At 41.0% G+C, this 24,248-nt stretch overlaps 1 protein-coding gene across 1 annotated transcript in view; it reads right to left on the minus strand.

The window, feature by feature from the left end:
* MLLT3 (MLLT3 super elongation complex subunit) overlaps positions 1–20,659 on the minus strand; it is a 161,335-nt gene extending 140,676 nt beyond the window's left edge. The window contains exons 1-2 of the mRNA XM_054987518.1: positions 20,392–20,659; positions 19,143–19,323 (exon numbers count right to left, since the gene is read on the minus strand). Coding sequence (XP_054843493.1) covers positions 19,143–19,323; positions 20,392–20,403 — 193 coding nt within the window. The 5' untranslated portion in view covers positions 20,404–20,659. The remainder of the gene's footprint in view (positions 1–19,142; positions 19,324–20,391) is intronic.
* Between the last annotated feature and the right edge of the window lie 3,589 nt (positions 20,660–24,248).

The raw sequence follows: 24,248 nt of genomic DNA on the forward strand, positions 1-24,248 counted from the left end.
ACAGCAAGGGGCAGGGGATTAGGCAACTGAGGAGATGGGCCTTCTATAGTCATGGGAACACCAATCTCTTCCCTCCAAACCCCGACAGCCAGGTCTGTCTGCCAATGACCAGAGAGCTCCTGTTCTGCTCTATGTTAGCATTTCTTATTTAACGCACAGCTCTCTCTGCCTCATGGTTCAGTTCCAGTAGACAGAGGGAGAGGGAGGAATTGTTGTTGGAATTGGGAGAATGGATTTGGGAGCTTTTGGGGAGAGTGGAGAGTTTTGGGGAAGCATTTGGCTTTTTGGAAAGAGAGGGAGAGTGGATTTGGGAGCTTGCTGGGATGGTCTTTTGGATGAGGGTGTCTTTTTTCCCCAACCCAACCCCCCTATCCTTAGGCCTGTTCCTGGCTCTGGGGCCTAGCTTGACTGAGGCCACCCTTATTTATTCTTTGCTTGTCTTTCTCTGGCATCTCTGGGTGAAGGGGGTCATTGAAATGCACTTGGTTCTGAGGAATCATGAAACTAACAAATCATTTCATGAAACAGGTCAATTTCATGAAAATTTGTGGTTCATGAAACATGACGAAACACAAACATCTCGTTTTGGGTTTTTTCCCATTTCATGCACATGTCTACTGTCTAGTTGCAACCCTCAAAAAAGCACGCGATACTCTGAGCCTTAACACTGTGTGCAGCAGCTGTAAAGGAAAGATTTAGTGGTATTTTCATTGCTATATGGCTGACACACAACTAAATTTGTGAGCAGTCCATGAGTTGATCCACAGGTATTAACATAAAGAGAAAAGAATATCTTTAAAGAAAACATTTGGTTCAGACACCATATGAGAAATAAAAACAAATTTCAGCTCAGTTCTGCATGGAGATGCAACATTTTTTAAGACTGAGAAGAATTCTTGTAAATTTGGGTGAAATTTAATCATATATAATACTTCATTTCTTACCAAGCCTAATCATTTACAGTTTGGCTAGTACTATATGGCAGGTTTAAAAAGATTAAAAATACAAATTACTCAGCTTTTCTACAGACCGAATAGCGAGTACTTTCAATGGTAGAGAGGGTCTGTGGCAAACTAGTACACTGTACCCTACCTCAATGCAAACAAAGTTTTAAAGGCCACCAGAGGAAAGAAAAAAGTAAACAATAAGCAACAAAGATCTTGGGGTCTTCTACACAGGTTATCAGTCCCAAGTTCAATGCTTCCCCTCAACATCATAGTACATTCATGCACCTTCAGGGGTTTCCTCTGAATTCTCAACTTTCATTTTTTTAAAAAAGGCAATCTCTAGTGTTAAAAATCATAACTTCATAAGGGAGGGGACTAGAGACTTCCTCCCCCCTCAAATACACTAAATGCTGGGATGCAAAAGCCTTGGTGGCCCAGGGGATAGGTTATTAAAAATATGGTTTCAATGAAGAAATAGATTAAGCCTGCCAATTTCACCACTGATATCACCAAGAGATAATAAAATAGATTTTGTTAATTATGAATATTTGAAGGACAAAGAAGAAAAAATTTTAAAAAGGGAAGAAATTCAAGTCCAGGGAAAGAACATTCTATGGTTGATGTATTATCAATTAGTGACTAAACTTAAAGCACAACTATCCAAAGGAGAAGGATGATTAAGAGAGAAAAAAGTGTTTGAACAACTAATCTGTGGAGAACTGAGATCCCTGTTAGGACAAGTATATAAAATCTTACTGCATTATGAAACAGAATCAAAATAGGTCAAAACTCATATGATTAAATGATGCAAAACTTGGGTGAAAATATTTCAATAAGTCAATGAGAAAATTCATGAACTAAAGAAATTAAATTTACAGATTGTCAAATGTTAAGAGAAAACTGGTATAAAATGTTTTTAGACAGTATATTATGCCTAAGGATACTGCAAAAACTAGTAAGGACTATAGTGCAAAGTGTTGGAAATGCCAATGTATGGATGCAACTTCATATCGTATGTGGTGGACATGTAAGATGGCAAGAAGATACTGGATAAAAATACATGAGGAGATGCAAAAGTTACTGAAGTTTCGCTTTGTGCTGGATCCTAAAAATGTTATTAAATATTTTACCAAGTAATAAAAGAGCATAGTGAACTTTTTAAATATATGGTGACAGTGGCAAGAGAGTAACAAAATGCAAGGCAGAATCTTGTCCAGACACGAATGACTGGATGAATTAAACTGTATGAATAAATTGTACGAATAAACTGTATGGATATGCATCAATGGTAAAATTAACTTCTTATATGCATAATAACCAAACCAAGAATTTCAGGAAAATTGGAAGGTTTTTTTAAAATATGTAGCTGTAAACTAAGAAGAATTAAATGTAAGTAATATTAAAATAGATCAATTGTTAAGCTAATAGTTAAGTTAGAATATTAATATGCTGAACATAAGATTGAATATAATGTTAAATATAAAATGTAAAATATAAAAGCCTGTAAATAAAGTATCTTAAGTATGTATGGGGCTGGAAAGGGGAAATATTATATAGCTTTATTATTCTGATTTTTTTCTTTCCCTGCTTATATTTTATGCTTATGTTGTCTGTTTTTTAAACATTCCATTGATAGTTTAAGAAGTAAAAACTGAATAAATTTGAATACACAAAAGAAAAGAAACTTTCCTTGTGGAACCCCTGTTGCTGCTTTGCTCAGTCACACCTTCAATGGGGAAACCACAAAATTCCATACCTGTGTGGAAGATGCCCTTGTGTATTCCTTTCATGAAGATGGCAGCACACTCTAGCTGGTATGGAGAAATGTAACGATTTTAGAGATTTCATTAAAAATATATAATAACAACATTAATAATAACATTCGATTTATATACCGCCCTTCAGGACAACTTAATGCCCATTCAGAGCGGTTTACAAAGTATGTCATTATTATCCCCACAATAAAACACCCTGTGAGGTGGGTGGGGCTGAGAGAGCTCCAGAGAGCTGTGACCAGCCCAAGGTCACCCAGCCGGCTTCAAGTGGAGGAGTGGGGAATCAACCCCGGCTCTCCAGATTAGAGTCCTGCGCTCATAACCACTACACCAAACTGGCTCTCTACAATATACTGAGGAATTATTCCCTAATGCTTACTCTTTACTACTCCTCTTTATTCACATCACTCATTCTAAAAGAGAAAGTATTTCATAGGAGTTTTTTCCCCCCTAGAGCTCCCCAAAATTTTCCACACCCCCTCCTACAAATTTTCCTATTTGTTTTTAAGGCCTTCACCTCTCTAGCTCTATCAGGACTTAGTTCCTTCACTTTAAACTCTGAATAGTTCTAGCTTATGTTGTCCATCAAATCTACAACGTAGTGTCATTTTGTATGCATACTGCACATGCAGAATGAGGCTTCAAGAGCAAAAAGCCACCCTCAGTAACAATTTACTAATATTGGAACAGTTTCACAACCCCTCACTCATCTTCCCTCTACAGAGCAACACAGCCTGTTAGTCTTCTTTCCTATCCCTTCCTAAAAGCAGCTTTTGTCTGGCTAGCTAAAGCATTCCATTGCCCATTTGACAAAAGCCTCCCAAAACTGCTCCTCTTTAACTTTCTCTCCTTCTCCCCCCTCCCTCCCCTCCTCCATTAATACTCAGCTAAAAAGCATAGATTCATCAAACCCTTCTTCCAGGTGCTGTGAACTCCAAAAAATATCCAAACACTGCATCATAAACTAAGCAGTTCCTAAACTACCTTGATACTCCAGAATATATTTTAATGAGTCTGTTACAAAATCCTTTCAGAAAGAGTTTTTTCCTTGAAAACTGGCAATGCTATTCAGAGTGAATCTATATGACAAGCTAAATGGTTATTCGTGAACTGGTTTCTAAATCATTGCCAATGTTACTTTTAGTCATATGAATAGCTTTATCCTATAATAAGGAGGCTAGAGAGAGCTATGGGGGAGGGGAGAGAGTAAAAGGAGACACACAAGTTCCAGTTTCTGACAGATTTCACAATCAGTACATGTATTGTGTGTAGCTATGATTGTGGCCTAAAAGGGCAAACGAAAAGTTCTAAACTCAGTAGTAAGATACTAGAACAGGACCCTGTTAACTCAACTTCAATAAAATGTTTCCTATTACATGGCTTCCTTTACTTTCCAGGGGGGGGGGCACAAAACAATTTGCATTTACAGCTTAATTACTCTGTCCCTTTAACTCCCCCCCCCTTTTCTCTTTTTATGGTGGATATAAATGGCACCAAATTGTCAACTCACATACAGCTTGTGTGCTACCTACACAAAGAGGTCTATTTCTGACAGGCCATAAAACAATTACGGTTGAAAATCCTATAATCCCCTTTGATATAACCAGATTGCCTGCAAGGCATCAAAGCTATCCTCTTTTACTAGTCTTTGGGCCCTGCTAAAAAAAAAAGAGCTTCAACGGATGTAGACAAGATAAAGCATTTCCGTTTTTTCCTCTGTGTATCAAAAAGGGACACACACTATTTCAAGAACTAAAACTACTGTAGGTTAAGCAGTATTTCTAAATTCCATTGTAGTTCCTAGAGCCATAATGATGAAATAAGCCGATTTTTAAACATCTCATTTTTAATTGCTTTTAAAAACATTTAAAAATATTTTGGCTTTAAATATTAAACTCACAACTTTTGTACCTGTTTAATACTAACTGAGGCTCACTGATATTTAGCTAACTATAACCATTTAACAAAAATTCACATAAAAATAAGATTAGATGCAAAATCAGTAATAGTCTTCAAAAGGAGGATCACCCTCAACCCAGAATAGAGAATTTGAAGGAGAAACTAGATTTGGAAGATGATATGCAACTCAAGACATAGAAGTTTTAAATAAGTTTATTAAAACAAACTCTCTCCTAGCAGCAAACATACCACTGGGGCAAGAAAACATATCCAGGAAACAGTAAACACTGGTTATGAAAAGTAAGAATGTCAAGTACGCTCCAGAGAAACACAAAGAGAGAAGAATACTCCTGTGTTCTTAGATGTTACTCATCACAATAATATGTATTTCAGATAAGACTGTTGGATTCACACTTTTAAGAGTCTAGCAAGGAATGTAAACAGACTTTTACAGTTAAACAGAAAAATACAAACAAGATGCATGCAATTAGAAGATCACCCTGAGGTGCCTTTTAAACAGTTCTTCCAGCTCCATGAAGCTGCTTAAATGTGAGAAGTGCTATACAAATGCAGAGCTGTGCTAAGGATGCTAGCACGTTCAAGCTATCAGATCTTGCCCACATGGTGATGTCTTTTAAAAATTCTGTTATAGCAAAACTGCTACACGCAATCCTTCCACAGCTGGGATAGTATGTTAAAAGCATCTTTCAGGTAAGTAAAAGGGAACCACAAAGGGGTTGGGTGGGATATGCAAGTATCAAGAAAAAGCGAAGAGAAGAATGTATGAATTAGTAGAAAGGAGGAATAAGAATATCCAGGGGAAAGATCAGCCCTATCAGGTTACAATTTAAATTTGAGTTTTATTTCTTCCTCAGTCCAAATAATTTAGCATTTTATTACCACAGCTTTAGAAATTTTGCCTGTAAGTACAAGGAATAAAAACATTTACTGTTTGCAATATTGCAGTTTGCAGGATACTAACAAAAGTCAATTGCTTACAAGCATTGCATATGGCATGCATATGGAAAACGTTTATACAATGCAATTTTGAAAGAGGAACTTTTGGAAAGCAAAAATCACCCAGACTTTGGCACCTTTTTAATGTACATGTTCTGGTATCTCAAACCATCTACTGCATTTGTGGCCTCAGGCTTGGAAACACATTGTAATTTTATGGTTTTACTCTCTTATCCTTCTGAACAATGTTCCCACATTCATCTCATAAGGCAAATGCTTTTGAAGCTCCCCTCAGTTTCTAAAGTGGCTTTTTCTGTTGGATAGCGGAGGAAGAGCAGCAGCTGACTGTATTCTTGCACATCATAATAATATACTGTATTTGCTTTAGTCCTATTCAGGATATTATGCATATGGCTTAAATAAATAATGAGTTCCATTCCTGACTTGCAAAGAAATCCACAACTACCTCCTTGCTGATTTCTCCATTCACCACTTATGGACATTTAGAAGCCACTGTAGGTTAAAAGCAACATACAGCATAGTCTGTATGAGGCTGTATTCGAACAGCTGAAAAATGATAAATCAATGCAGAAATCTCTTAGAGCAAGGTAACTTTTGTTTGCTTGCAATGACATTTGAATGTAAACAAGCATGTAGAAATCTCCACTCTTAAAAACATGAGGCAAAAAACATTCTCACACGTGAATACATTGAATTTTACAGGAGTAACATACAAGTGGCTCATTTTCTCAGTGACTTAAATTATTTCATTTTAAATAAAGGTAATAGAATCTCTTATACAAACCTAAGTGCCACTGCCAATAACATACATCTTTGCTTTCAGAAAGAACCAATCTTAGTTTGAAATAGCATTAAATTCTAGGTCATTTTTATGGCAGAGATTTACATCACCCTGCAAAACTATTCATCCCATTGGATTTGATCCCCAACTCTCCCTTCCACAGGGGTACATCCACTCATGCAAGAGACAAAGTGATTAATACCAATTGCTGCTTCCTACAGAAGACTTCTGTGCCTTGGTAACAGACAGAGATGTTTGGAATGGGAAGGGGCCGGCAGGAAAGATCTACTCTGCAAGCAGAATTCTGTTCCTAAATCACTGGGCCACTAGTGATCATTAAGACTATGGTGAAAATGTGCTTCACTTTTGTATGACTGTGGCCCTCAAGTTTAAGAATGTGAAGGCTTAAATCTCAGAAGTAGGATTTAATCATTATTGTAAATTCTAAAACTTCATCTACTCCATCATTATTGTTAATTCTACAACTACAACAATTCTACTCTCTCTTTTCAGATGCTGTATCCTAAATCATATATAATAACGGTACTACTTTAAAAATATATAGTTTAAAAATCAAAACATACATTCACAGTATATAAAATATATTGAAATGTTTTTAAAAATTAAATCTATATGAGGACATTTATCCTGGCAACAAATTAAGTAAAGATATAATAAACACTTCGTTACAACACCTCTTCTACCTTCAGACTGGGATATAAGGGCTCAGGGATCTCGATTCCTACTTGATATCTAACGAAGGGAGCTTGACTCTCAAAAGCTTACATCTGCAAATCTTGTTGGTCTTTAAGGTGCTACTGGACTCAAGCCTTGCTTTTTTATTGCAGATCAACCTGGCTACCCACCTGAAAATACCAACACTTATGAACTCCCAGCTTTCTAATTTCATGCTTTAAGTTGCTACAACTTAAGAGGAATCTAATTTATTTTATTTTATTTATTTATCTTCTACTATCTGAAATGCTACCAGTTGAGAGAAATATACACACATGTGCATCTCCTTATGTCCATCTCTCATGTTTACACCATCAATAGTTTCTTCCCAACTGCTGTTTAAACTTCACCATGGAGGGAGAAAACACTGAGAACACATTTTCTCCCAAATCACTATATTTAAATAATTTGTTTTGCAATAGATACAGCAGCAGCTACACCAACAACCCATTCACATTTAATGCAAAATTAAGAGCACAGGGAAGTTATTTAGCACACTACTCTGCTGCTTCTGGTTATTTAATTCTCGTGGTTCCATAGTTAAGCATTGCACTTGCTGAAATGAAAAACAAATTACTCCACAGCCTGCCTTCTTGATAATATAACGTGTGTTAACGTGTTTACTTTGACTTGTTGGCATAGGTTACCACAGAAGAACAGCAGAATTTAAGCTGAGTAGGGGATCAGGCAAGCAAGCTGAACTGAATAAACGTTGGGTTTCCTTTAATGTACCTATTGACTAAGTGCATCACTAAAGTGATCCCTTAAATGTTTCCACTGCCACTAGGAAAGGGAGAGGGAGGCGCAGCACAAAGCTGGACAAGAACATGCAGTTCCATAATGCCAAGCTGAAAAAATCCCTTGTGATATTTTAGAATACAAACACTTTAAAGAGCCAACGTGGCGCAGTGGTTACAGGGTTAGACTAGAATCTGGGAGACCTAGCTTTGAATCCCCACTTTGCCAGGGAAGCTTGCTGGGTAACTTTGGACCACTGGGGAGAAAGATGGGGTATACATTAAGTAAATTAAGTAATTTACTTAAGTAAATAATTTACTTTGTCAACAGAAAACTCTTATTGCTATAATTTGCGGACACATCAATTACACAAAAACATTATATGAAATTATACGAAAAGCACGAAATTATACGAAAAGCACACACCACTTTAAAACTTGTATCCAGACAGGTACAAGATTTTCATCTGTGGAGCCTGACTGTGGAGCCTCCCTCCTCCCATTGCAGGCCGAAGTGTCTCCAGAAATCCTATTCCCGCACTGATAGAACTTTCCAGAAGAGATTTCTTGGGAATGGGTTGCCGCAGGAGATGGGAGGCAGGAACTGTATGCCACAGAAATCCTTGGACTTGCAGAAACAGTAGTTCTTGCTAACAGAAGTTCAGCAATCGATTGCAGGTGTGACTCATAGAAAGCAGGCTTTGTTACCTGAGATTCCACATACTACAAACCTTCTGTGATATGTTATTTTTTTTACACAGTACTCATCGCCTATAAAAGGTTCACAATCTGAGACTGCTTCCTAATAAGATAACAATGATGGTGGCTGGAGAGGTTGAATGTCCTTCCTGACATTTGGAAGCTAAACAGCAGTATTCGATCCTATGAAAAATCAGCAGGACTTAAACACTATTTTCTCATAGTGTTTACTCATAGGGAGCAGTGATGCGCTATTGGAACAGTTTATAGGATCAAATTCAACATGCATTTTTATTTTGTAAATTATATGCCGTAAAAATAAATTGTATAACATCAGTGGTGCTGTACCGCTGCAACTCATCTGAGGCATTCTGAAATAGCGGCTGAAGAAAATATACATCACTTACAGATTTTTTTCCTAACTTTTCAATATATCATACTGCTTTCATGCACCTTTAAATGAAAGTCTTGAGTACCTGATATATGATGGGACTATTCTATTCATTTCATATTCCCCTTAACAATCTAGAGACACGTGACTATAAAAAGGTTGGATCCAAGGTATGCAATTGATTTCTAAAGGGGTGGTGATTTTTGCTTATCTTCTCCAACTTCTTAAAAGGCCATTCCTGGCTTGGATCCAGACTTGACATTTTTGCGGAGCAAGGATTTCCTTTTTTGGAGTGTGAATATCCAGCCCCCTCCTCCTCCTGTAGGAGTCTTGTTTCAGGGAGAGATCTCCCTCAGGAACAGGTTGGCGGGCAGGAAAATCTTTGCATTCCCGAAAATATTAGACTGGATCCAAGCCTGAGTATCAACATATCTATCCATCTGCTAATCCATCAATTATACTAATGTTTTAAATATGCTTCAATTAACCACCTTGAATTTAAGACCTGACTGTTTTCATAGTTCTATGATGATATTCAAGAAAGCCTGGCTGAAGGACATCTACTTCGCATTTGCAAGATAGTTTCAACGTTAGAAGACTGCTGAGAACTAATCAAGCTGATAAAATTTCCTCCAAAGTGAATTCTTGATTACACAGAAGCTCATTGACAAAGTCGGAGGCAGCACAAAAGCAAGTCACAAAGCATACCACTATAACATCCCAAGATGCACACAACAGACATCCAATTTTAGCTCCTACAAGACAAACCCATCTTGTTTCCCTAGATTCAAATCATGCATTTGTTTCTGAAGGTCTCACTAGGTGATTGTACCATTTTCACTGTAAGGTGCTGATATAATTAAAAGGACTCTGCATTAAAAACCTGCACTGTAGGGTTTCTAGCACGGTGCCTGAAAGTTCTCTGAAAGCTATTTCAGAGGATTAGTAGCAACATTCAGCTTCCTGCTGAATGTACATTCAAAGGCTTGCCCACTAAAGGCACCTGTATGACACAGGCATTGCATTCAGAAATCATCAATATTATGTGTGGAACAAACTGCAAACAAAGCCTTCCTGCACACAGTTGCTACAGATGGACTTCAAACACAGAAGTATGAAATCAGTTCTAAGCAGAACAACAGTATGCCCTTAGATGGACTCTTTATTCACATGGGGAACCTTTAGTATGAAAACTTTTAAATGTGCTCAATTGTCTGTCTTATATTCCAGCTTTATTAGATGCACAAAAGAGCTTTTTCGTACCTTTAAATTATTTCCTACATTAAAAAAAAATTGGGCTCTGACTCAAAGCACACTTAAGGTGCATTATTAGTCACACTGAAGCCTGTGGAAAACTCCTCTTGGTCATAACAGCCTCAAGCACAGCATGGAACATAGAAGACAACAGCATAAGCCACCAGGATTTTTTTTAACTTGGATCAGGGAGTATGGTTTTCATTCCATTACAGAAGGTAGAAATTTTGATTAGCAAAATTTAATTTCAGGTTGATCTGAAAACAAAAACTTCATTCTTCATTTCTTATACATGTCTTATCTATACCAGCTTTTAAGGCATAATTTAACTCTCATTCAAAAGAACGGGTTAAAATATAATCTCCATATCATGCATCAACTTGTTAATGACTACCGTTTGCAAGGGAAGCATGGAAGCATTTTGATAGTTATTGTAAAACAGAAAAAGTTAAAATGTCAACATTAGTTGCCTTTTACACTACAACAAAATCTGTTAGTCAATTAGATTAACAGCTCTTAAATTGATGAGATTGGAAAACCAACAGACATACAGCTTCACAGTTTGCAATTAATTATAGTCCAACTGAAGCTAGATTTAATGTTTTATAAATTAAAAAGCAGTCTTAATTCTGAAACACTCGAGTATTTTTTCCGGATCATAATTTTCAAAGAAATATTAAGGGGCATAAAAACAAATTAGTCACAATATGCACAAAGACATCCTTTTCTTCCTGCTAGCAAAGAATGACATTCCTAAAGTTTAAGTGCCAAACTAGACAAGATGGGGCAGCCACCTTTATTCATGCATCTGCCCCCTTCATGTATAAAGTGTGACGGCCTAATTCTCTTGCAACAAAATATGTGCACTGATGAGAAGAGCTGAAGTCTATCTCTACCCTACCCCCCCTCCCACCACCACCACCTTGCCTTAACCATGCTATTTCACTTTAGCTATTCTTCTCTTCTGTCTGGTTCCAATACTGAAAGTAAAAGTCCAGCTCTTCTAGGGAGTTTTATTTATTGTCCCTTAAGTTTCTCACAGATAAATGCTGCAAATGATGGGAACCGAAACTTCTTGTTATATGATTCTGTGATCACTCTGAAGCTGCCAGAGCAGAGTCTACTGTGAAGGGAAAAGTCAGCAAGTACTGAATTATGGCAGGATGAGTTGACCTGAAGGGAAACACCAGAGAGAGAGGTGCCTGCATGCCTTTATTTCCCATCTACTGTCAGAACTCCCATCTCTACTGAGCAGTAGCCTACAAAGATGAAGCAACAATCGTTGTGATTTCAGACAACTTGGCAAGCCACAGTTTGTCCGAAGCATAGTCTCAGATTCTGGTTTTCCAGCCAATCTCAAGCCTCAGTTGGTCAACCTGGACATCATGTCAAACTGCAGTTCAATTTCACTGACCGCATTGTGGAGTGATCTCTCTGTTTAGCCTTAGTATACAGTAAGAACTCTTAAACATAGCATGATAGATGAACATAAAAATCTGCAAAGACTAGGTGCCAATGCCAATCAATCTCTTTTCTAATTACTTACATCAGACTATACATATAATTTCAGATATTGTTTGTTATAGTATACAATTTGTTTGAATCCTGAGAATATATACATTTACTTTAAAAAAAATGCTGCTCTTTATAGGCTGCTTGTACCAGTTTCAGAAACTAGAAATAAAAGGAAGGGTACTGAAACACACATGAATTGATTAACAAGCAGATCTAACAGCTAAACAAGACAAAGGTTTCAGTGAAGGTAAAACATAACCAAATATTAGGCACTATGCAGGAACTCCCAACAGCTTCACAAGGCAGTATCTAACCATGGAGCATCTATCCAGTAGTATTTAAACATGCCTGTACTTCTAGAATAGAAAGCTAAGCTTAAAGAATTATTCAAGCCTATACAAATATGAACCTAACCAAGACTTCCACCAGTGGATGTTAAATATTTCAATGAAACATTTCAAAGTTTGACTACAATCAAATGCATAAAGAAACTAAGCATTTTATACACAACTGGTGATAAAACGTAACTGACAGATGAAATAGTATTGCACTTCAATATTTCTGAAGGTATTTATACTATGGCTTACAGCCCAATCTTAAAGGCTTGTGTACTGAAGTGGGAAGCTAGACTGGGGCAGGTAAGATGCAGCCCCCTACCATCGCATTATAGTTGAGCTGCAATCATCTGCCAGTAGCAGCAATGACTTTGATGCCCCCTCACCATCCATTCCACAGATACATTAAAATAACTTTGCTGACCCCAATTTGGCAAACACTAAGCTCGATGATACTATAATTTATTCCTTCATATTAAGAGAACCCAGTTGCATGAGCAATATAATATTTTTGGCTCCGCTAAGCACAATAAGATTGTTCCGTGAAGACCCAGAAATATATGTGCGTGTTAACAAAAACTTACTCTTCCACATCATATTTTATGAACAAAATCAACAGCATTGTTACAATGCATGCAATGGAGAGAACACTGAAGTTTTGAGAGTAGCATAGCCTCAAAGCAGTTCTACCTCTACTTATAAACTGCATTAAAGTCAAAGCCATCTTCATAAACAGATATGCATCACATTTAATTCTGTATACTTGATCGGCCAGGAGTCATTTCGTAGAAAAAGAGTCATTAGCATAACTCATTAGCATGAGCCACGTCTCTTGCCATTACCGGAAGTGTGTCATTAGTATAACTGATTTGCATATGCCACACTCCCTGACATCACCTATTCTGGCTGTTTTGGACCCAATCCTGGCCATTCAGGGCCAAAATTGGGCCCAAAATGGCAAAAAGGGGCTGAAAATGGCTGAAAAGGGGCACAAAATGGTCAGGATCGGGTTGCTGCTGAGTGGGAGAGTGATCCACCACCTGTCAGAGGCCCGATCCAGGCCTTTTCAGCCCCAATCCAGGCCGAAATGGGCCCAAAATGCCTGAGAGTCGGGTGGGCGGGGCCACCTAACATGTGACCTCTTTGGAGAACTGCCAAAACTGCGTTCCTGTGCGTTCCCCCTCGAAATGAGCCCTGGGATCGGCAGCTATCAGTTTGACTAGCAGCTATTGTGCTGCAATAAAGTGGTAATTCTGTATTGTTGTTTGAAACATGGCAAATGAATAAACAGGTATGAAAACATCACTATAGATAAAACCTTCTTGGTAGTTTAAAGAGGTTGTATTGTGTGAGAATTGTGATGCTTGTTAAGCTACTCAATGGACCAAATGGTCGTAACAGCCAGCCTGTTATAGTTTGCATACATTGTTTGTGCCATTTCTGCTGCATTAATAAAACCTTTTAAAAGTTACAGTAGTTAAGTAACATCAGTACAAATACAGGCATGGAAATATTTGCTAGTTACGGAACTGCTGACCTTAGGGTGTAAAAGCAAGATTTCTCCAACCGTAAACATTCAGAAGCCATAATTATTAAAGTAGGGTAGGAAATATCCCAGACTAAGAGGCCAGGCATTATGATAAACACCTCCTCTCCAGTTTCATTTACAGCAAGCCAGCCTGAAGAATGAGGCTCCTTTCACTTGCCAGCCTGACCCAACTGCTACCTGGCCTTTCCTCTTTAAGAAACCATCAGAGACCAACTTCTTTGCAAGATGAATGAGAAAGAACACAGGACTCCTTTCATTAAGCAACAGAGACAGTATCACAGAAGTAATGAGTGGAGAACTTCACAGATCTAACCACTCCCCAAGATCCTGCCAGTGATGCTGCTGAGGAGTTGCTACCAACTTTCATCTCAACCTCGTGTGAAAAGAGGTCAACCCCCCACCCTGGAAGAACGTGCAGTGGCTGCTGTATGCCTACTGAGAGACATATCCCTGGTATATTCTCCAGAGCCTCAGAAGAGCAACAAGGAGCAGCCAACACAACAGGAAGATAAGTTTAGCTTCTGATTTTGTTGTATGCAGTCAACTATTAAGATGTTTAACCATTTTAAACAAAAAAGATACAGCTACTGCACCTACACCTGAAGGAGGAGGAACCGTCAAGATGACTGGAGAGAGATAAATTGTATTAGATGTTACAAGATTGACGGAGATAGATACACACCTACTCCTTGTTCATATACTTATCCAGAACCAGGTCTTTTTTTCAGCGGGAACACGGTGGAACAGAGTTCCGGCACTTCTTAAAAATGGTCACATGGCCGGTGGCCCCGCCCCCTGATCTCCAGACAGAGGGGAGTTTAGATTGACTGGCCATGTGACCATTTTTGCTGAGGGCAATTTAAACTTTAAAAAACTCCCCCCTTGTTCCAGCTGACCCAAACTGACATCATTGTGCGGTCTTGAGTTCCACCAAGTCTTTTCCCAGAAAAAAATCCCTGTTCAGAACCAAACAAGACAGTGCAGTTTTCAGTAGCGTTATACGACACAACACCCCAAGTCATTCTTATTCTACCAAATCATCTTCAAGATTAAGCAGCAGCAAATGGCTTGACTCAGGAAGTGCAGATAGAGAAATGAATTTTAAATGAAGTTGCTGGTTCTGAAAAGCAGCCCAGTGTTCGTGTGGCAAATGATCTGCGCCTAGTTTGATTCAGGCAATACACTCAGGGCAGTTATCCAACTGCAAGTCATTTCTTCTTGTAATGGAAGAAACACGTTCCCTAAAGAAACTATTACCTGTATTGAGATATTGTAATATTCATTTAATTAATAGCTCATTTGAAAACCAATCAAACTAACTCATAACCTAGCCCTTAGGGCTCATTTAACCAGTGCCTGAAGCAATATCACAAAATAAACTAAAACATGCCAAAGTGGGCATAGCCAAACACCCTTGCCCAAAAATAAAACAGAGCCAAAGAACATTATTTACGATGAAAAGATACGATCATCCCCAAATAAGACTTGTTTAATGAACAGACATTTCAGACATCTAATTACTTTAGGAAAAGAGAGGAGCAAGGGGACATCAGAAGAATTGCAATCTTTGTCAGAACCATCTCTGTGAGAAGCTATAAAGTAGAAACTGATAGACAGATTTAATTCCTTGAACACAGACGTCCATTCTATTGAATATCTCTTAGAAAATGAAGCATTTTCACAAATCCCTCCACAGGTACTCCTCAAAAATCTACAATAAACTAAAACTTCCTTTAAAATAATAGGTATCTTAAGACAATCATAAAACTGGAAAAGTGTAAATTTGCTTGACCAATACTATGTGTACTTTATGTGCTGAGTTAAGGGTTAGCATGACTAACAGCCAAACCATTAACAGGAAAAACAACAAGAGTTACATAAGCCACCCCATCTATCAGTAGCATTACTTTGAGGAAGCCAGATTTTTAAGGAGGCAGCACTGCTTCTTCTGAAGTAAATTTAAGCTTCCCGCTCTCATGCTGCTGATGTCATCATACACAGCCCTCTGCCAGATAGATTCACTTGATCTTCTCCTGTTTGCCAGAAAGTACCACCATATAAAACATGGTGCAGTCGTCTACTTTCAAAAAGTAACGAAATCAAGATCACGTCCACAGTCTTGTAACCAAATCAAGATCACGCCAAAAGTCCTTTCAAAATCATCACAGTAATGCAGCCATAAAAGTGAGCCAACAATTATAAACAAAGTTCCTTTAAAAATGCATGTTACATCCCTCCACCCCCCCCCCCAAAACAGTTGTGACATACTATAACGCCACCGGAAAACATCAGTCATACTAACAGAAAGCAACATATAACAATCTACAAAAGCACTTTTGAAAAGATAGCACAAAATATGACAAAAACACTCCTACATAGTTCAAAATACACATCATGACATGCTTCAGTAACAGTAAACTCCACACTGCAAATTAATAATTCTCTACTCACATACGTTATGAACTTTTTTTTTTTGGCAGAAACACCTTTTTTTCTTAAAATATGACAAAGCAGAGTTAAATGTATTGTTAGAGATTAGTCTGAGTCTCCTGCAAACCAACAGATGAACAGGAACCAGAGTAGTTGTATGGTTATCAGTACAGATGACAGTGTTCCCCAATGACCCATCAGCCAAGCACCGACACCAAATACCTGAACCTACAGATCCACTAGCACTGAACTGAATTAATCTAGCAACAAACACTGGTTGGTTAAAGCAGCCAGTTAAGATGGGAGTCAAAGGCCATCTCAAGACACTGATATTTCATTTGGATTGTATTTATTACACCCATCTGATAACCCATCAGGAGACTATCGGCTATCTTTTGCTAAGCAGTAGGCAGTACTTTCACTATAGTGCATGACATAATGAACCAATTGTAGCCACATATCAGTGCTGTTAACTGAACATTAGCTTCTTGCTATGTTTTACGGAGGGAGGCAGGAAATAAAAAACTGGGCCCCACTAGATCTAGAAGGTTTAGATTTAATCTTTGTGTCTGCTGAATACTCCTCTTTTGGCTTTGCTGCAACAGACTAACAAAGGCATCCCACTAGGTTTTATTGCAAGCTTACTATTCAAACAGGTAAATTCTGAAACGCTGTAGAGAAGAATGAATAAAAGATGGACTTCTTGCACAGATCAACTTTTAGCAATCACAGAAACGGAGTAAACCTCTTTCACCTCCTACCTCACCAGGGAGATGTTCAGCATCAACACCAAATATTGATTTTTTAAGAGGAAGTAAACACCGGGTTGCTAAAATAGAATCAGCGGAATCACAAGAAAGCACTCATTTTATAAGCCAGAGGTCAGCTATGACCAGAAAGGGTTCTGGCATGTCTCTTGATCTCTCATTAGTTTTGTTAGGACACAAAAGCTGAAGTCAACGGCACAGGTGACTGGCATATTTAGCACAGCTTTAGCTCCTTACTATGAATCCCCAGTGAATAGACAATGTTCTCTTACAATCTGATTCATGTGTAATTACAATATGACAAGCCCTCTCCTGGGCTAGATGAGCTGGCATTTTTCCTAGCACTTGTCACATCGTTGAAAAACACACATACAAATTAAAAACAAAAAGCTAATCCCACGCCAACATTTTAAAACAATGGCTCTCCAAAAAGAAATGCGGGGGGGGGGGATCAGCAACAGAATACACATCCTGGAACTTCAGCTTCTAGGGGCAGCCATACATCTCTTTACAAGTCCTGATATACGAAGCAGTTGCATGCACGCAGGGACACCACACCTAGCAACAATCCCCAGATCTGGAGAACCACGTTCCCTCAGGGTGGACAGAAAATCATTTAAGCCTGGGGAATCAAAGCAGACTGTCTTAAGCAACCACTGCAGCACAGATAACACACTTTAAGATTCCCTTCCCCAAACAACTTGCTACAATTGATTTCAATGTACCACTCCATTTATTGCACAGGAGGGAAATCTACCCAGGCTTACTGCCTCTCTTTGTTAGTTCATTTACCACTCAGAAATGAATTTCTACAGAAGGAAAATGAAAAATTAGAGGAAACCCATTCTTAGAAATAAAATATTTTGTTCCCAAGAACTGACTAAGCAGTAACGGATGAAAAGTTATACTATGCACTAGCTCTCCAACATCACCAAAGATGACTCAAAAACAACTTTGGAAGGTTAAAATGAAAACCCAACAGTTCATACTATAAGGGGTGGGGGGAGAAATACTTCATACTCTGTAAGCAGTGAAATTACTCATTCAACAGATTGCTAATTTTGCAGAGGAATTGAGTTGTTCGGAGGGGGGGCGGATAATTACATTGTTTGCTCTATCTGGTGATTGGGAAGTCTTTTTTTTTTAAAAAAGCATATCCTTTAAAGTACCAAAAAAGACAGAAGAGCTTTACAGTCCTCCTTCATCTCCTCCTCCTTTCTTTCTTTGGTCCTCTGTATTTTCAATAATTCTCATGCAGTTCTAACCAGAATGGATTTATTAAGAAATTATTCTGTGGGGCTGCAGGAGTTCTAGATGCCAATAAAGATTACTGATCAGACAGCGGATAACTACTAATCATTGTGTCGACTTAGATAAACAAACCTGTTCCCAAACAAAGCACCTTATTGTGAATGTTACCTTCACTAATCCAACTAAAACACTTAGACAACAGCTTGGAGGTCAAAAGAACTAAAACTAAAAACAAAGGCTTCTTAAACCTTTCTAAATTAAACGAAATATCACTTTCATCCTTGAAATTTTAGGGCCCCTTAAGGATTCAGGATTTTTAAAAAATGCATGCTGATGACCAGCAAGTCCCAAGACCACAATCCAAAAAGACTAGATGTAAGAACGTAAAGTAAGCAAATACCTGCCCTGAAACTTGGGAGCAGCCAACACTCGAATGCAAAAGCACGTGTACTATTCAGGAGCACAATGCAAAAAAAAAAGGGGGGAGCAAAAAAAGGTAGCAAAGAAAGACCAACAAGCAGCAATAAGCAAACAAACCCGATCAGCATAACGCTGCCCACCGCCAACAAAGCAGAGAATATAAACACTGTTAACAAAAAATAAAGCATGGGAAAACTACAGTTGCCCAAATCAAATACAACCTTTGCCCAATGAGCTGCAGTCGCAGACAGTAGAAATTAAGTATTATTGCAGCAGCAACTGAACAGAATCATAGCGGAGGGAGTGGAGCAGGAAAAAAAGGCTCTAACACTCAGGTGCCAGTCCCTCCACAGAGAAAGAAAGCTGGAGCCTGCTATTGTGTCCCCACTTAAAACTGCAGCAAACCCATCAGCCGCTCGCTCCAAGAGCCGATGGCTTATCCAGGAGTCTCCCCACCACCACCACCCCTTTGCTACACCTGAGGGTCCTTTTCCATCCAGCAATCATTTCCTTCAGCACTGGCTGCAGTTCTTTGCAAAGAGCAGCGGCTGCCACTGCCTGCCAACTCTGAGAACAAGCAGGCAAAGCCAGGAGTTTGAAAGGCGATTGTTTCCCTCCCCTGCTTACACAAACACATTAAATGGGGATTTATCAAGACACCTTTGTGTCGAAACCCTACCTCTTTTTGGCCTAGGGAAGCTGTCATGCAAATGAAAGACGACTTTCTCCACAAAGTGCTGAATGTTACTATGCTCCGGTCCTCTTACGAACACCATCCAATCATGGGTAAAACCCTCCACAGTGGGTTTCTTCCTCACCTGGGCTCGATGCCCAAGCTCCAGTTTCACCTGAACAGCACACTAGAAAGAAAGCAGGAGAGAAAGAGGTAACAATGAGCAAGAAAGACAAGGAATCCCCCCTCCCAGGGTTCAAGCTTCCATGAAAAAAGGGGGGGACAAAAAGGAAAATACACACAAAGAACATATCTGTCTGCTTAAAAGGTGGGTGGGGGAGCCATCCGTTTACCCCTTAAACAGGCATTCCCAGAACTGGAGCAGCTGGGATTGTAATGGAATGTAGACTGAAATAATGAGATCAAGACAAGGGTTGGGTATACGGCGGATAACAGCGGGTGAAGCTTTGGAAAGAACAGCCCCTTTTCCTAGGAAGGAGTCATCCTGATCGATGCGGTGCAAAACCCGAAAGAATTCTGTATTATTTCCCTGTTTTCGCTCCCATTGCTTTCAACTGGCATTTCGGTTTCAATGGCACATTTAACGTGCTGCGTGCAAAGGCACAGATCAAACCCTGAGCAACAGTGGGGGGAGGTGAGTAAGAAAAGAAACTCCCCCCCCCCAAGGTAACCGAAGAAAAGGAGGCGGCCGTGATTTAAGTTCAAGGGGGAGGGGGGCGGCTCGCAGACACACAAACGCCCGGTTGCATGCACGGGGGTGGGGGGCAGAAAAAGAGGGCGGCCGCCGGCTGTCAGAGGAGCCACGCCGGGACCCACGCACCATCCTGAGCGGCGCCTCGCCGAGCGGCCAGCCGGCCGGCCGGCCAGTCCTCCGCGCGGTACTCACGGCTCCCCCTCGGCGCGCGCGGCTGCGACGGCGGGCGGCTGCTGCAGCTTGCAGAAATATGGCTGGGCGATTATCCGCCTCCAGCAGCAGCACCGCCACCGCCGTGTGTGCGCGCGCCTCATGCAATGGCACAGAGAGAGGGGGGGGGGGGGAGAGAAAGGCGGGGAGGGAGCGAGAGGAAGCCACACGCGAGAGAGAAGCGAGGGAAGGGGGAAGAAATTCCCCCACCGCCCCAACCAACCTCGCTCTAATTGGAAGCACTAAACGGCGTCTGGGCAGCGCCGGGAGGAGGAGGAAGGGGAGGGGAGCGACAGAGGGAGAGAGGCGGGGAGGGGGGCGCGTACTCACCGAGCTGGCCATGCCTGGGGGCCCCGGGGTGTCTCCGGCGCGCCCCCGCCCTTCGAGCTCTAATTCATGAAGAGACTGCGAATGCGCAAGGCAGCGGCCAGCCCATGGCGGACACTCGCTTGCTCTCGCTCGCCTTCCTCCCCTGCCGCCGCCGCCTGCCTCTGCCTCGCTCGCCGCCTGATGAAACCGAGCCCCCCGCGCTGGGCTGCTCGCCCTGGCTAGCTACGGCCGGCTCTCCCGAGCATGCGCTCTCCTGCAGCCCCTCCGAGCCCTGACACTCTCGCAGACACAACACCGGGCCCGCACCGCCGCGGGGGTGGGGGGGAGGTGGAAGGGGAAGGCTGAGCCAATCAAAAGCGACGCCAGCCCGCGAGGAGGAAAGGAAAAGGCGCTGGGGAACGGAGCCCGCGTGCGAGCTGGGGCCGCGCCGCTGCAAGGACCTGCCCCCCCTCCCCCCGTGCGCGCCGCGAACGCCGGCCCTCCTCCCCGTAACAGGTTAGGGGGCAGGGAGGAAGCGGCACGCTGCCCGGCCCCAGAGGAAAGTCCTGGGAGCTGAAAATCAAAACCGGATTAAAAACTGGTGGAATGTAACCAATGCCCAGGACCTTTTCAGCCCCTAGCCAAAGTGAGGGGGGGGCACATGTTGTCTGGGGGGTTTTAAGAGAGAAGGGTTTTTTTAAAAATGGGAAATGGGGGAAAAAGTTTCATTTGAGCAGTTTGGTTAAATACTTGTTAATTAATTGCTTGAGATTGAAATTAATAGGAACAAGGGAAAGGATGCGACTGGGAATTTAAATGTTTTAATCAAACACTTTGGGAGGGGAACGGGGACTTGGTCCTCTGAAGCTTGGAAAGCTGAAACGACTTGTGGTGACCTACATTTTATTGTGTACATCCGAATGGCAACGGAGCCGTGGAAATACCCATTCTGTAGGTTGTAATTAAGAGTAAAATTTTTCTGCATGAAAAGGGCTGAGGAGCCCGTTGCAGCACAAAATTCACTTGTGCTTACTGGATATCTTACTTACCCCAAATATCAGCAATAAACTGGTGGCTGTTAGAAGGAAAATACCTAGGAACAAGCTCTTCTGGAAGCCCCCACCATTTGAAGTTCTGTTTGTCTAACATTGGGTGAGCTGGAGTTGCTTGGTGACAAGGACTTGCCAATCTGCACATGTTCAGAGGCATTATCCTTGGTTATTCTGCTCCAGAGCTGAGCTTTAGGATAAAATCTAGATTCTAGGACAAACCACTGGCTCCTGACTGAAGCTGGAGATGTAGAAGCTGTTTACCTTTTGATCAGGTTGCATCAAATCTCATGAGTAAACCCTCTTAGGAACACATGGAGCAAAGCAGCAGTCTCAAAATAGCAGATAAATTCTTGACTGTAATAGGTATAAACGGTATTAGAAACTTGATGCGCTTTAGCAACCAGCAAGCGTAATCCATATAAAGAGCACTAATCTGGTTAGGTTCCTGAGGGAGGGGGAACTATGCTTGCCCCAGTGCTACTCTGATAGTTATTCAGAGGTGGATACTGGCTGATCTGTGGAAGGTGAAGGGGCAGCATTGTTTAATTTAAGAAAGGTACCAGATTCTCTCTACATTCTTCTGTATGAGTTGTGCAGCACAGTAAATTCTAAAGGGGGAAGGATGCTAGGTGCAAACTATTGGCCAGGGAGAAAAAAAAAACTTTTCTAGGAAGGAAGAAGGGGGAGTTCAATAGCTTTCTATTTTTATGCCTGTCTGGCATCAAAGATTTGTACCAAATAATATTTATCTCCTGTGACTTATAACAGATTTTCTGGTCTTTTAACAGTATGGTGACTAGAAGCATATTTTTAAAGAAAACTAAACAGGACTTCTGTAATTTCCCATAAAGGTGAGCTCACTAGGGTTATGTGCCCTTTATTTTGTCCAAAACAGGAACATCTTTAATAGACAGGAAAGTTTCACCCCTGGAAACAAGGAGTTTTCAAGATATTAAGCAAACCCAATGGGGTCTCTGCTCTTAGCATATAACTCACTAATAAGCCTTTGGGCTTGAAAAGAACTCTCTGCTACTTAAAAGCTTGTGTGGTCACTCCAGTCAAAGTAAAGCACATAAAAAAGCTCTGCTGGATCCAACCAAAGGTCCACATAGTTCAGTACTCTCTCTTCCATAGTGGCCAGCCCGATGCTTCAGATAAGCACTCTGGCATTGCATGGAAGTAAAAGCTTTCCAGTGTTGCCCCATCTCCCCACTACTGCAAATAGAAGTTTCATTTATCTACCATGACTACTAGCAGAACGCACAGGAAGCTGCCTTATACAGTCAGACCATTGGTCTATCAAGGTTAGCACTGTCTACTCTGACTAGCAGGCAGAGGTCTTTTATATCACCTACAATCCAATTTTTTAACTGGAGATGCTGGGGACTGAACCTGGGACCTTCTGTATCTAAAACAGATTCTCTGCCATTCTGCTGTGGCCCTTCCCTGAGCTGCCAGTGGACCTATTCTGTATGAATTTCTCTAGGCCTCTTAAAATCAGCTAGGCTATTGGTCATCACTAATCTTTTGGCAATAAATTCCATAACTTAATTAGGTCAAAGATTGGATCCGTGAACAGATACAACAGAGATTTCTCCAACCTGACAAAATCCCTAGATTTGCAGAAAAATCTAAAACAAAAAAAATGCATTGGGGGGGGGGGTGTTACCTCCTCCCCAATAATAGTTTCACGTAGGTAGACATATTCGTCTGTAGTAGAAGAGCAAGATTTGGGTCCAGTAGTGCCTTAATGGTCTTTAAGGTGCTACTGGACCCAAATCTTGCTCCCCCAATAATAGAAGCTGTGCCTGTACCTTTAAAGAAGGAGGGTGTCAGTCACCATTGTGGGCGTTGCTAGGCAAGGCAACCTTGGTTTCTGTCGGTATAAGGCAGGGGGAGGGTGCGCCTCCCCCCCGGTAGAGGTGGATCCCTCCAATCCCAGCTTCTGCCTCTGACACCTCTCACCTGGCCAGCAGGGTGGAGGAAGCACGGGAACAGGGCTGGAAACTCCAGAGCATGTCCCACATCACGTTGGGAATTATGTCATTCCTGGCATGACATGGGAGTGACAGTTTGCTTCGCTGTCCACCCTGCTGTTCTCCCTCTTGCCAAGGAGGGGAGGATTTATTGGGGTCAGCGCAGCAGCAACCACTGGGCACCTCACTAATCACTAATTTGCACAGTTCAATAAGTGCCATGGTGGCTACGATTTGATGCCACACAACTTATCTAAGTCCAGACGCAATCTCTTCACAAGTTGCAAGACTTGTCCAGGCTTGGCATCGGGCATCACACAACTCACATGAGCAACTTGCTACTGCACAGCTTTTGAAACTGGGCTCGACTTTTCCCAGGGAGAGACTGCTGACAGGCAGTGTGGTCTAGTTGTTAGAGTGTCAGACTGGGATGTGGGAGATCCAGCTTCAAATTCCTACTCTGATATGGAAGTTTGCTAGGTGACCTTAGGTCAGTCACTCACTGTTGTGAGTGTTGTTGCGAAGATAAAATGGAGGGGAGGAAAATTATGTGAGCCATTTTGGGTCTACAGTACAAGTAAATAAATAAAGCTGAAGTCGGGGGGTGCGGGGGCAGATAAAAGACAAGTTGGTGAGTGGGGAGGAGAGCAGGGAAAGGGGAGAGGATATGGGGACTGCCAGGAGAGAAAGAGGACATGGTGTGAGGAAGGGGATCCAGGGGGAAACAAAAGTTATTCCCAAGCAAGTCCTTATGGGCTCCTTGTTTGCTAGGTTATAGCTAATTCTGCAACAAGCCAAATAGTATGGATCAAAGAATCTACAAAATGGGGTGAAGGCCAGGTTGCAGAAA

Source organism: Eublepharis macularius, chromosome 8, assembly GCF_028583425.1.
Source record: "Eublepharis macularius isolate TG4126 chromosome 8, MPM_Emac_v1.0, whole genome shotgun sequence".
NCBI lineage: Eukaryota > Metazoa > Chordata > Lepidosauria > Squamata > Eublepharidae > Eublepharis > Eublepharis macularius.